Source organism: the organism of the source record quoted next, unplaced genomic scaffold (genome assembly GCF_019419815.1).
Source record: "Pyrus x bretschneideri cultivar Hongxiangsu unplaced genomic scaffold, Pyrus_bretschneideri_v1 Contig2, whole genome shotgun sequence".
Classification (NCBI taxonomy): Eukaryota; Viridiplantae; Streptophyta; class Magnoliopsida; order Rosales; family Rosaceae; genus Pyrus; species Pyrus x bretschneideri.
The window spans coordinates 7,505,169-7,519,533 of NW_025999501.1; the positions used below are offsets into that span (position 1 = coordinate 7,505,169).

At 33.9% G+C, this 14,365-nt stretch overlaps 1 protein-coding gene and 1 long non-coding RNA gene across 3 annotated transcripts; one reads left to right on the forward strand and one right to left on the reverse strand.

Annotated features, from left to right (window-relative positions):
- Positions 1 to 558: 558 nt before the first annotated feature.
- Positions 559 to 4,673, reverse strand: LOC108868122. Of its 2 annotated transcripts, XR_007258131.1 has the most exons (7): positions 4,283 to 4,673; positions 3,846 to 3,922; positions 3,361 to 3,414; positions 2,968 to 3,029; positions 2,633 to 2,685; positions 1,684 to 1,759; positions 559 to 749 (listed from the first exon to the last, which is right to left on the reverse strand). It is a non-coding gene; the product is annotated as an uncharacterized LOC108868122 (long non-coding RNA). The 2 variants fall into 2 exon arrangements; XR_007258130.1 differs by lacking the exon at positions 559 to 749 and having other exon boundaries at positions 764 to 1,759.
- A 1,133-nt stretch (positions 4,674 to 5,806) lies between these two features.
- LOC103952570 (DDB1- and CUL4-associated factor 13-like) lies at positions 5,807 to 13,724 on the forward strand. The gene is made up of 17 exons (XM_009364182.3): positions 5,807 to 6,045; positions 6,137 to 6,226; positions 6,341 to 6,452; positions 9,987 to 10,014; positions 10,186 to 10,284; positions 10,391 to 10,460; positions 10,548 to 10,582; positions 10,698 to 10,772; positions 10,880 to 10,975; positions 11,361 to 11,424; positions 11,567 to 11,620; positions 11,988 to 12,073; positions 12,200 to 12,260; positions 12,358 to 12,422; positions 12,578 to 12,683; positions 12,987 to 13,075; positions 13,210 to 13,724. Exons 1-17 carry the CDS (start codon positions 5,980 to 5,982, stop codon positions 13,367 to 13,369), a joined length of 1,356 nt encoding a protein of 451 aa, XP_009362457.2. The 5' UTR covers positions 5,807 to 5,979; the 3' UTR covers positions 13,370 to 13,724.
- The last annotated feature ends 641 nt before the right edge of the window (positions 13,725 to 14,365 follow it).

A 14,365-nucleotide genomic window follows, 5' to 3' on the forward strand; every position in this document is an offset into this window, starting at 1 on the left:
AATGAAATTTTTAAAGTGCTAATAACATTTTCTATTTTAAAAAATAAAAGTGTGCGTCAGCATTTCAAGCATATTTAAATATCATTTACCTTACTACACAATGCTTAGATGTCATGAGTACGCTTCATCTTAGAGAATTCAAAAGCAAAAAATACACAAGTAAGCAAATGGGTGGGCAGTGAGTCAGTGACCCAGTTTTCGCATCCAAATTTGAATTTTGTTTCATAAAAAGTATAGTAGTTTAAAAGGATAACTAATGAAAAGAATTTGAAAATTTTGAGTTTTAATAATAAGGATAAAATAAAGAGTAAAGTGAATAGTACCAGGATTGACTTTTTAGTGTAAAAATATGATTTTTCGTTGAAATGAACAGTACTGCGAATTTTTCGTTAAAACTCCCTAGTTTAAAACATTATATTGTGAATTTCAAGCCGTTTCTCTTTATAGAACTATACGAGAAAATATGCCCGCGCGTTGCCGCGGGACTTGAATGTATTAGGCGCAATAGGCATGAACAGTTTCTGCAAAAAACAACTAAAAAGACATAGCACCTAAGAATCAATGAACAATTGGGACATCTTACTCATATGTGAGTCTCAATCCCTAGTGAACAAAAGTACTATTTCTTCTTCAAATTGAATCGAAATCATTGATCAAGCAATTAAACATTCCTACTGGCAAATAATTGACCCCCAAGAGTTGAGTAGATATATAGTGACTGGAAAAATACAAAGTGAGCACCAATGATACTGCACCAGTACAAAGAGCATCACTCATCAGCTAATCTAGCTTGAAATGATAAGGAAAGAACCTTGACTAAGATCTTCAATCACTGAGACAGCCCAAATGAATAGAGAAAAACACAAATAATAAACACGGGGACAAAGAACCTGAGAAGCAGAAACAAACTTCTATGCACAAAAAATTTGTGCAAGTAAACAAACATCCAGTTGTACTGAGACTTTAATGATCCATGTTTAATAATATAACTTAAACCCAACCATGAATTTACAAAAAATTTAGGTAGAATTATTAACATAACTCAGAAAAATAAAGACTCAACTTTGCAATAATTTCTTACATAACATAAACCCGACAAATTTAACTAATTAGATTCATCCACAAAATAGATTTTAACATAACCTCAAAGAGTTTCTTCTAACCAAGTAAACCATTACTCAACAAAAAACATGTAGACAAAGCTCTTATCAAAATTATAATATTGTAATGAACAGGAACTTCGCTACACACTTTTCCAAAATGAAGGAAAAATCTACTTTGTAACTTAACTTAATATACGAAACCACCAATTTAGTCACCTAAAATTCATAACCAACAAAGAAAACAACTCCAAATCCTCAGGTTTACACATGTATGAGCCAAAGGTCAAGTTTTTACAAAATAATCATCCCACAATATGAAAAAGCAGATCGAAAAATTTAATTTTTGAACAGAAATAAGCCAAAGGTTCAATTTTTACAGACACGGATCATTTTATACACAATAAGCATACATAAAAACATAAAACTTGACAAATTTTCATTAACTTATCAACCAATACAAAGAACTTAGTGGGTCCTGATGAATGAAAAATAATTCGGAATTGTTTTTACATTTTTATTATATTCTAAGTTTTTCACGGAGCCAAATTAAACCAACATGCTTAAAAGAAAAAATTGATACCTGTAAGGCTGGAGACTTCTTTCAAGGCCTTTTTATTTTCTCTGTCGTTATGTAAATCCAATTTCACTACCACCTTCTGCAGAAAGAAAACAATTTTCAATTAACAAATTGTTTTGGGAGAGAAATGGAAATTCATTAATACAAATACCAATACCGATTTCTGGGATTTTAGGGTTCTGTTACCCTTGCAACTGAAAGCCTAAAAATCCCAGAAAAATGCCAAGAAGCTTAAGCAGAAAAAATCATATTTTCAACAACCAAAACCCAACATCGATTTAATCATAAACGAAAGAAGAAATTAAAATCTAAACAAAGTCACAAATTAACGAATTGAAAACCCACAAAAAAAAACATAAAATAAAAATAAGCAACTGACCTTAAAACAAAGAATAAATACACAGAACAGAGAAGAATACCCAAAATGAGAGAAAATGAAACAAATATATAGAGAGACAACCATCCCCAAAAACCTGACCTAACTGTACTAAGATATATGGCCAATTAATTGTTCAACCGGTAATGGATTGCTGGATATTCTTAGCTGCCCTTGTAGTTCTTGTTTGTCATATTCGAACACAACTCAGGAAAAATAAATATAAACACAAAGAGGGAAGAAGATATAAGACACAAAATACCTGAAAATTACTATATTAGCACTCCCTCCCCCCCAAAATCAGAAATCTAGAAAATAGAACTTGATAACATTGTACGTAGAAAGCAAGGTATCAATAATTTAGGTGGTTTCCCAGGACAATAATGAGCTTGCAGAGATCATATTCATACATGGATGCACAAACACACAGAGACACTACAAAGACCATTTGATGAAAAAAAAAAAATAGAGATGCTCAGAGACTCAACACACACTATTCATAGATCCATGACTTAGAAATTCTCAGATCTGGTTAAAATTAATAAAATAAAATAAAAATTACGGGATGTGAAATACCTCTTATAGTCTGGGCTCTGTTACCGTGATTCCTTCACCAGCTTGAGGCAAACCTGAGGAGATCGGCGATTAAAGGATAAGAAAACTGGCGGCCATGTTTTAGTTTTGTGATAGAGAGAGTTCAAGAGAAAAAAGAAGAAGGGGATAACCCTTCCCTTCTGAGATCATCTATAACATCTGAATTACTTAACACCCATACACTATATTTACACAACTACACTAATCAATACTCATAACACATCAATGGTCCAACAATTATGGAGCTCGAAATTTCTATGAGGGCCAATCAAATCATAAATTAAAATGAAAACATGTAAGTAATTAAGAATTATTACTTGCTCAGTCAGCTCCTTCTTGTCACTTCAAGGATTATTCAATTCAACCTGATTCGATCAAACTGCATCACTCAACAAAACAAACAAAAAATAAATTAAAAAAGAAAATCAGGGGAGCTAAATAAATATACACTGACCTACTTTTTGGCTAGAAAACCCAAAAAGAGCAATTAAACAGCAGTGCATAATGACGGAATTTCTATGAAAAAATATGAATGAGTTTTCAATTAATAATTGAGCCCGAAATAAAGAAGGCCTTTCTCATCTTGGTGCAGGGCGGATAACAAAAACATTATGCATGGATTAATGTATAATATTTGAGATCCTATCTGTGTTTTATTGACTGATGTTTCAACACCAGTTAGCTAATTCATATCACACATCCATACATACCTGAGAACGCTTATTGCCACCACCATAATGTTGTTGCTTTAGTATGTTTTTTCACTGAGAAGAAAAGGAAAGAGCATCATGAAAAATTTAGTTCCAATATACCTGAGAACAATTCACATGTTATTACCTTAAACAGGAGTTAAAATTACTCACCCTTTTTCTCTTTCATCACACCAAGACAAAACTAAAGGAAGACTTCTAATCCTATAAATTAGCAAATACTCTACTATCCTAAATTCCTAATCCCACGTGACTTCGCTGCCCCACGCCTTTGTCCCCTGTCTCCCATTAACTAAAAACACTCCCAAATCACATCAGCCAGCCATACAACAAAGCCACTGGCCACATCAAATATTAGGCACGATTTAGGTAACCAAATTCAACGAATAGAGTTCGGATAACGAAATGCAAAGAACACGATACATAATTGTAAAATTCAAGAACATGATTCAGAGGATTTGAACTATATTGTGTTGAAAAATTACCGAAGAGCGACGATTCCAGGTCGGTAGCAGTCAGGCTTCTTGACTCCTCCAGTTGTGGGTGCTGATTTTATTGAAGCCTCAAAATTAAAACAATTAGCAACTTAGATCCAATAATCTGATTGTTTCTCGGAAAAAATAGCTTGCAATTATTGACCCAACACAGATTTTGCAGTATTAATTAAGAGAGAATTATAGTTGTATTTACTTGTGACTAAATCTTTCTTGTTTTGTGGTGATTTGTATAGCAGACAGCCAAACAATATATATAATTATTCAAACAGATTAAGACTCGTAATCAAATCAAATCGTTTCTGGTGCAGCTGCTGAACAATGAAGAGCCGAAGCGACTCCTGCTTTTGAGTGAAAGAAAACTCTGCAGTGACTCGAACAGAGAAATTGAACTAATAATAACAAAGAGTTGGGATCACGATACTCACCAAGACCAGATCGAAACGAAGCACAACCTCTCTCCCCCTTGAAATCTGAAATCCCCACCCAAAAAACCACGCATGGGCCTCCATGACGCAAACGATGGAGTAAGACGACATAGGCGAGGGAAGGCAGACGGCGGTGAGAGGAGGATAGGATGGACGCGAGACCGTCTGCGTCGTTCTCGTCAGGTTTGTGAGACGGAAGAGGCAAGGAGGGTTTGAGAAGGAAACGAAAAAGACCGCCTTTACCATCGTTCTTCCTTCCCACGATCATCAACACGTATGCATCAAGACTAACGGCAGAGAGGGCCAGTGGTAATCTTGTAAATAAACTGAAATGTCTTACAAAACACTGTTCATTTCTACAGTGCAATTTTGCCAGCTTCTTTAGACTAAAGTAATTCTTGAATTCATTTTGTGGTGGTTTCTGTCATTTATAATAGAAAACGTTGTTTCCATTCAATTAGCTAATTCATTATTACATAGTAAAGAGATGAAAATCAGTTTTATAGCTGTTATCTCATTTGCATTCAGTCATTATGAGAATTGTTAACGCAATTTTCTTTGATATCTTAATGTTTAAATTGAGCTCTTATGTGTAGCTTCCCTTGTCCCAACCTTGTGAGTAATCTTTTCTTTCCTGCAAAACCCAGCTAGTTGAAAAGAATCTTACTTTTCACTTGGAGCTACAAATGCAGTGGCCTTAAGGAGGATAAAGCTTATATAGGACAGTGAACTTACACGCATCAATCTAAAATCTTATTCCAATTAAGCGTCGACAAAGAGCTTTTTCTACTTACAAAAGATAAGTATTTTATCTTACTTTGTTTATGTTATTTAATAAACTGTGGCAATACAAATTATCGTGTATTAATATTAATTTTATGTCATTTTTTAGACAGTAACTTGTATTCATAATCTCTAATAGAGAGATGAATGCTGTTAGGGAGGACTAATAAAATGTAGTTTACAAAACTTTTTTTATTGTTTTGAAAAACACCTAGACAACTTTTTGTTTATTAAAGACCTTTGTGTACATTTCAAGGACAAAAAACAAAAAAAGATTCACACTTTAGGAAGGTTTTGAATTAAAAAAAAAACTAATAAAAAAGGTTTGAAAACTTTAAGTTTTAAAGATAAGGACAAAATAAAGGGTAAAATGAATAGTATCAGAATTGACTTTTTAATGTAAAAATATGATTTTTCGTTAAAATAAACAATACGGAAGCTCTTCATTAAAGTTTCCTTAACAAAACTGTTCTTAATAATAAAGAAAGTGTCTTTTAATAACAATAACGAAAATTGTCTAAAAATTTATGATAAAAAAAGTTTTGCTAGAAAATTTTTATTAATTTTTTGTTATTTTTAACTAATTGAGTTACATCTCTCAGGAAGCTATACTTTCTTTGTAGGATTTTATATTTAGAGGCATAAAATTATCATAATTTTTCTCTTTTACAAAAAAAATTATTATACTTGAAAAAAATATAATTAGGTTTTTAAAGCGTAAACTTGTAACGTGGGTAGGAAACGGCAAAATCATAGCGGGAAGAGCATAAGCAGGGTTTAAGGCAATTTGGCGGCTCTCTTCAGTCTTGCCTAGGGTTTTAGCTTCAAATTCTCACTCTGGTTTCTCTCCTTCCCCAATTTATACACAACTAGGGTTTCTGATTCTGTAAAATACAGAGCAGGTCCTGATTACGATGAAGGTGAAAGTAATATCACGATCCGCAGATGAATTCACCAAAGAACGAAGCCAAGACCTCCAGGTGAGTTTTTCTCATCTCTCTCCTCGGAGCCTTTCGTCCCTCTTTCTCTCTCTAAATTCTGATGCTAGGGTTTCTGGTTCGATCTCCGCAGAGGGTATTCCGTAATTTCGACCCCAGCATCCGAACCCAAGAGAAAGCTGTCGAGTATGTCCGGGCACAAAACGCCGCGAAATTAGATAAGGTGTGATTTGGGATTGATTTCAATTGAGTTTTGATTTATTGGATTTCGGACTGCGTTGGATAATTGTGCATCTAAATTTGTTTGAATTTGTTTGTATTTTTGTGGGTAATTTAGATTTTTGCGAGGCCGTTTGTTGGAGCAATGGAGGGACATATAGATTCCATTTCGTGCATGGCAAAGAATCCAAACCACTTGACAGGAATATTTTCTGGTTCAATGGATGGAGGTACTTTGTTTCCTCTCAAATTTTCGAATTCTTTTAGTCTCTTATTTATGTGGACGTTTCTTTAGAGATTTTGATAGATTCTGAAAGACTTCAAACCACTTTCTTTTTTATTCAGATAATTTTTTTACATAAACACAGTACGACCCCAGCACCGATGATTCTCACCCCGTCCTCTGATCTATAACACTCCAAACTTTGCGGGTCCAAAGCCTTCCTTGCTAATACATTAAGAAATCCCAAACCTTGCGAGGTTTTCCATTTAAAAGTCCAAAGTATTCCAGTTCTACCATTTTAGTTGCAGATATCACATGCATTGATCATCTTCAAAACAAGATGATGTTGATGACGGTGGTGCAAAAATCAAGCAATTGTTAATTGGTAGATAGGGATATTTGTTATGTTGATCATGCAGTCATGTATGTGCCATTGGGGAAGGGTGAGACGTGAGTGAGGAGTCATCGGTAGTGAATTCGTTTGGATTGCCGATCATTTTTATTTTCAACTCAGTGGGAAAAGAGTGGGTCTATCGACCTTGTGGCCTGTGGGAATTTAATCGGCATAGAAAGTGTCAGGGTAGAGAGAGAAGAATTCTTGGCTGTTCATCTTGAAGTGAAATCCTAGGGGGGAGGTGAGGTTCTTTATAGCCTTTACATTGTATAAATCTCCTTTCAAATCCACCAAAATCTTTCATTTAATGGAATCCTTCAAACTATGTAGTTTTTTTCACTACATCAAGATTTGCATGCATTTTTAAAATGTTCTTAAAATCTTAATTTACTGCACTAATGGGGGTGTAGTCAAATTAGGATTTGAAAGGATTTTAAGACTTTTTTTGGGGAAAGATTTCGTGGAATTATGTAGACTTCTACAAGGACCATATGGATTTTTGAAGGCTTAAGAGGATTCATACTACAGACTTTCAGGGATTTGGATGGATTTTAGAAGACTCATTCATGAATTTTCTCCTTGTTATCTTTGCCATGGCCCATGACTGCATCAACCAACATCGTGTGCTCCTCCATTCTCCATCTTCACTCTTAACCCTGCCTCTCTCCTCTTCAATGGTAAAATAGTTGAACAAAATCTAAAAGACTCAGCAACTGTGTTTCTTTCTTACATAGAGTAGAGCCATAAATCCAAAGATATACTTCCCTGTGTATAAATTCATCCTACACAGTAGCAGTGCAAAAAGGGATAATAAAGCCCAATTGACTCATAAAATACCATATGACACCCAATAAGAATAACATCAGCAACTCCATTTCCTAGGCTGATAAAGAAAAAGTAATCATCTTTCCCACACTATTGGGGCTTGGCCGAATAATTAGAGGCAATAAGCAATTTGGTTCAAATTTTTTATTGTTATTATATTTTTTTTATAGTTTTTATTGAAATAAAATCTTCTTTTAACTAAAAAAGTAAAAGCAATGGATGATAAGAACAAATAATCACAATCCTAATTGACTATACATAAATTTCAAAATTTTAATTGACTACAACAAGATTTTAAAGTCTTTCAAAATTCTCTGATTTGGTCAAATTAGGATTTCAGAGAATTTTGAAAGACTTTAAAATGTTGATGTAGTCAATTAGGACTTTAAAAAACTTTTTCAAAATGCATGTACAATCAAATTAGAATTTTAAAGAATTTGAAAGACATTAAAATCTTGGTGTAGTCAATTAGGATTTCAAAAGACTTTTTTAGATTGCATGTAAATCTTAGTGTAGTAAATTGAGATTTGAATAGACATTTTTAGAGTGTTTATAATCTAGATGTAATAAAATAAAAAAATAAAAAAAAATCAAAGATTTGGTAGTATTTGTTAGATTGGGGATTTTGTTGATTTGAGAGCATGAAGTACATGTATCTAGTACCAAAAAGAATCTCATCTTACTCCCTAGGATTTCATTTTATGTTCTTCTTTGTCTCTTTCCCCGCCACCCATGCCCAACCCCATCTGCCACCCACCTAGCATCAACTCTCTTCTCCATAGTTGCCATATACGGAGTACGGTTCGAGTTTGTGGCTCAGTTCAAGTACGGACTAATAAGCTATATTAATATTTGATAGAGAGTAGATATAGATAATACGATATTTAGTTTGATTCGTTCTAAGCAATGATTATTCATTCTAAGCAATTATTTGTGTTTTATAGAATATATTATTTGTGTGCATTCTAAAAATATGTTTAATTGATATAATAAGAGAATGAGGAAGATGTTTGTATCCAAGTGCAACAATCAAATGAAATATCCAAGAGTCAACCTTAATTCTCCAGAAGTATACCGTCGCAAGCTTCGTTGCCCAAAAATGCTAGAACAAGGTTGAAACCGCTACTAGTAAGTTAAGTTATTTTAGAGAATTTGGGGTGGGACAAAGCAGTGGAGGTGTAATCATGGCAAAAATCCATACAAATATTCTACTAGCATCAGTTATCATCTAACAGGATCTAATATTTATTAGAAAAATTATTATTTACTAATTTATTTATTTATTTTTTAATTAGAAATATATAAACTATTGGTTTTATCGATGAGAATAGTTTATATTTTTCTAAATTAAAAATAAAAAACAAAATGAGTAAATTATAATTTTTATAGTATAGTATTAGTAACTATTAGATGATAGATGATAACTAATGCGAGTAGTAGAACATTTGTATGGCCTCTTGCAATGTTTGCACCTCCACTGCTTTGTCTCAACCCAAATTTTCTAAAGTAACTTCAGTTACTAGTGGCGATTTCACTCTTGTTCTGGCATTTTTGGGCGATGAAGCTTGCGACGGAGTGCTTCTCGATGATTGAAGTTGACTCTTTGATATTTCATTTGATAGTTGCACTTGGATACAATCATCTTCCTCATTCTCATGTTATATCAATTAAACACATTTTTAGAATGCACACAAATAATTAATGCTATAAAACACAAATAATTACTTAGAATAAGTAAACTGTAAATTATTTTTATAGTCAAACCAATTTATATTCTTTAACGAATCTAACAGAATATGGTATTGTCTATGTCTACTCTCTGGCGAATGGTACTATAGGTTACTAGTGAATTCCGTACCCGAACCAAGCTGCAAACTCCAACGGTACTTTGTATCTGGCAACTATGTGTTGTTTAGTTCTCTGATGTTAATGTTATTTAAAGTATAATTTGGATTGATTTACTCCAAATTGTAATCTTGGCTTGATTGAGCTACAATATTTGTTGCATCATTCACAACCCTCAAACCGTACTCTGTATTTGGCAACTATGGGCCGTTGAGTTCTCTGACGTTAATGTGTTTTAAAGTATTCTTTGGATGATTTACTCCAATCTGAAATCTTGGCTTGATTGAACTGCAATATTTGTTGCATCATTCACAATCAGAGTGTCCTATTATATATGTTCAAATTTGTGGATTTACTTGCCTTATTCCTTATTTAAGTTTGGTATTTGTAAAATATAACACGGTACTAAACTTTCGGAGTTTGAATATGTTTTAGTTCTTGATTCATAATAATATTCACGTGTATTTTTGTTGGCAGAAATTCGTCTCTGGAATCTAGCTTCCAGGTAATCAGTCATATGGTTTTCTCATGCGGGCTATTATATGAATTGATCGAGACTTGGACCAGGTGTCCATGGTTTGAGTCATTATCTATATAAATTAGATCCTTTCATCATTTTCATACTTGTAAATAATTGAAATTTATTGTATTTGCTATAATTATTGAACCAAAAAAGGCGGACAGTTTGTCGGTTTCCTGGTCACAAAGGTGCTGTCCAAGGTTTAACAGTATCTACAGATGGGCACGTTCTTGTTTCTTGTGGAACTGATAGCACGTAAGGCATAACCTCCTGGTTTATTCCCTTGTCCCCTCTACAAACTTAAGTTCTTGTACCGTTAATGAAGATTTGTCCATGATGTAGTCACTATCTTCCCTTTCAGTGTTAGGCTCTGGGGTGTACCTCTTTCTAATCTCCTGGAGGAAGATGTATCATCTGATAAATCTGCTGAGGTATGCCTTCCTTATCCTATCACATGTCTTTCCAATAAATGGGCTGCCCGCTTTATACCTACCAAACTAATTATAAATGATTTGCAGCCACGGGAAACTTATGTTTGGAAAAATGCGTTTCGGTAAGTTGCTAATTGAATTGTAGAGATGACATGTAGTAGTTGATCTTACAAATTGATTGATATGTCCTATGATTGTCAAAGTTCCTAAGATTTAGGTTTACATTCTCATTTGAAGGTCTGTTGATCACCAGTGGAATTCTGATCGGTTTGCTACGGGTGGAGCTGGAGTAGATATATGGAACCACAACAGGTTTGATCTCGCCTAGTTATTCTTCTATAAACTAAAGAAATTGATAATAATTTATCCCTCAAAGTGATAATAATTTGTCCCTCGGCTTTGTTGTTGTTGTTGTATAGGTCTGCACCAGAGCAGAGTTACCAATGGGGCACAGACACGGTTGTATCTGTTCGATTTAATCCTGGAGAGCCAGATATCTTGGCAACATCTGCAAGGTATGTATTGATGCTTGTAGATAAGAAGTGTATAATAATACTAGTAATAAAAGCTTGTACGGTAAATAGATTAGATTACCATGTGCTCACTCATTCTGGTGTTTGGTTCCGGATACCTTGCTTTCGAATTTTAGTATTCCGTTACATTTGTTTTATTTAATAAGAATGGAACTAATAAAAGACTATCTTGGAAAAACAAATGCTTTCGTGTAAAAGAAGGTTCAGCTGTAACAGTCTGTTACAGCAACGTAATTTTTTTTGTTTTTTATATTTGTTCATTCTGCAGTGATTTTATTTCATCTTTCCATATTTGTTTGCTTCGTTTCTAACAAGTTATATAATATCGCATTTTAGAAGAGAATCTAATGTATGAATTCTGTTGCAGTGATCGCAGCATAGCACTATATGACTTGCGCATGGGAAAACCAACATCAAAGTTTATAATGAGGGTATTGATGACAAATCATCATTATCCATTTCATCCCTTTAATTTGTTTACAGTTTTTATTTTAAACTTATAAGAGCTTAGAAAATAGCAATATTTGTTGCCGTCTCTTAATGGCATTTCTAACTTGCATATTATTTTGACAGACAAGAACCAATTCCATTTGTTGGAACCCAATGGAGCCAATCAACTTCACTGCTGTAAGGATGTAAATTAAGATTTTTTTATTTGTAATCTTTGTAGTACATAAGGGATTTGATCCAGATTATCTTTGTACATCCTTTTCATTGTTTTAGGATGTTTAATCATCACATATGAGCCTGAGAGTTGAATTTGGGAATAAAACTTTAGCTCTACCCAATGCAAGTTGGTAATATGATTTGGAGCAATTTCTTCTTTGTAAAAAATCTTGTAATCAATGTATGCAAAATATATTTTACTTATGTTCGTTCCCCTTACTAGTCGTTTTAGAGACACCAATGCTCAAATATGTCGGCTTTCTTCTTCTTCGTGTGGCATTTTCTTATTCTATTCCGTGAAGGTGCTAATCTAATTCCTCAATTATAGGCAAATGAGGATTCCAACTGCTATAGCTTTGATTGTAGAAAGTTTGGTGAAGCTACATGTGTTCACATGGATCATGTTTCTGCTGTGTAAGTTGATAATTTTGCAATTGGAATATTCAGCGTGTAAACTTTATATACTAAACTTCCATTCTTCCTATTGTATATTTAGTATGGAAACTTTGTGTACCTAACTTCCATTCTTTTATTTCTCAGGATGGATATTGATTATTCTCCAACTGGTCGAGAATTTGTCACTGGGTCTTATGATAGAACTGTGAGTTCCCTTTTGCATATGATTAAACTCCATTTCATCTTTGTTTGTGTAAATATAGCCTTAGTCCTCTTTAAAAAAAAAAAAAATTCCTTTGCAGGTGATGATTTTCCCATATAATGCTGGTCACAAACGGGAGATATATCATACAAAGAGAATGCAAAGGTTTGGCTTTCATGCATTCCTTCCCTTATTTGGTTGCTCATATTTGTTGAACATATGTTATTAGCTTTCATATGCCAATCACAGCACTATAACTTTATGTTGATCAACTTCAATATTCTGACTCTTTTGTTTCCCTCGTCCTGCTTTTTATGTAGGGTGTTTTGTGTCAAGTACAGCTGCGATGGTAGTTATGTTATTTCCGGGAGTGATGACACTAATCTTAGGCTTTGGAAGTCTAAAGCATCGGAACAATTGGGAGTTGTAAGAAATCTCTTCTTTACCTCATGTTTTTGTTGCCTTGGGATTACAGCACGGCTTTTACCTTGGTACTCGGGAGTTATTCTTCCATTACCTGTATCCAACATGAACTCGTTATATCCTTGTATAGTACATTACACCTGACACAGCTTTTTTTATTTCGTTGGGTAACCTTTTATCTCTTAGAAAAGAAAGAACGCATAAATTGGTTTGACCACAGAATTTTGTTCTTACCATGCATGCTATCACCATCACCAATATAGGCATGAAACTCACAGATATAAACATTTAATTATCGTCATCCAGCTTCTTCCAAGGGAACAGAAAAAGCACGAGTATCATGAGGCTGTCAAAAACCGCTACAAGCACCTTCCCGAAGTCAAGCGTATTGTGAGGTATAAAAGGATGATGCCTGCTGTTATTCGTTATGTCTTATTAAAATAATGAATTGTATTTGAAATGTAAAATGGTTTAATCATTTTTAGCCTCTGTTTCTCATCTATCTGTGTTCTGAATGGTGATTGTGTAGGCACAGGCACCTACCAAAACCAATATACAAGGCAGGTAAGCAAATTCGTGAACAAAATGAATCTCAGAGAAAGAAGCACGAGAAGAGGAAGGCCCACAGTGCCCCAGGAAGCATCGTTCAAGAGCCATTACGTAAAAGAAAAATCATCAAGGTCGAGTGAAGAGTATGTGTGGGTTAATGTTGGTAATCGGCTTCTACATATTTGTGAGCTCCTATACCAGTGCCTTCACAGTTTAAGCATTCCTCACCATGGACGTTGGTGCGGTGTCTATAGTGGCTTTAACGAACGATAGGTTTATAGAGGTTGGTTCGAGTAACGCTAGGTCAAAGTTTAGTTAAATTCAAATTCATAGAGGAATATTGTGTTTCGCTTGGTTGGTGGCCTTGTGAAATGTTTCATGTGGAAATGTTCAGCTCCCGATCTCAACGTGGTTCGGAATTTTGATGAAAAGTGTTTCGGACTGTTCAGAATGTTTATACATTTCATAACAAAGCATGTTGTCAATCTTAACTCAGATTTGAATTGAAATGGATAGTCATAGTTTGATTAGTTAAAGGGAGTAAGATTCTCTCTCCTTCCATCTACTCTCACCTCCCTATATTTTTTTTTTTTTTTATGTAGTGAAGTCAACATAAGATGATGCGGCTTAATTGTAACCGTTCAAATGGGACGGGATTGGAGGGAAGGGAAATTTGGAAGATAGAGAACTCTACTCCGTTAAAGAATTGGGTGATGAGTAGGTAAGGGATGTTCATCACCAAATACCAAAGCATGTGTATCTTTCTTTTTATCTCCATGAGTGCTCATTTATGGATCATCTTTGCAAAGAATCAATTGAATCAGGTTAATCATGTATGGGACTATTTTCATTCTTTATTGAAAAAATAAAAACTGGGGTAAATTATTGCTTGCCCATCAAGTTTGTGTTTAATTGCAATCACATCATTATTTTGAAAATATTACAATCTCATATACAAACTTATAATTTTATTGTAATGTTTAAAAAATGATGTATGAGATTGCAATTAAACACAAATTTAAAAGAACAAATTGTAACTTATCCAAAAAACTAATCTATTTTCGAAATGAATTTCCTTAAAAAATTGAATGATTAAGATCATATAATTACAATGTGGAGTTGCATACCCTAATGGA

Excerpts from the sequence above, each read along its gene's own strand:
- LOC103952570 (XM_009364182.3), top strand. The coding sequence starts at position 5,980 with ATGAAGGTGAAAGTAATATCACGATCCGCAGATGAATTCACCAAAGAA. Across the intron at positions 6,227-6,340 it reads ACGCCGCGAAATTAGATAAG|ATTTTTGCGAGGCCGTTTGT; the intron begins GTGTGATTTGGG and ends TGGGTAATTTAG. Across the intron at positions 11,621-11,987 it reads AGCCAATCAACTTCACTGCT|GCAAATGAGGATTCCAACTG; the intron begins GTAAGGATGTAA and ends CCTCAATTATAG.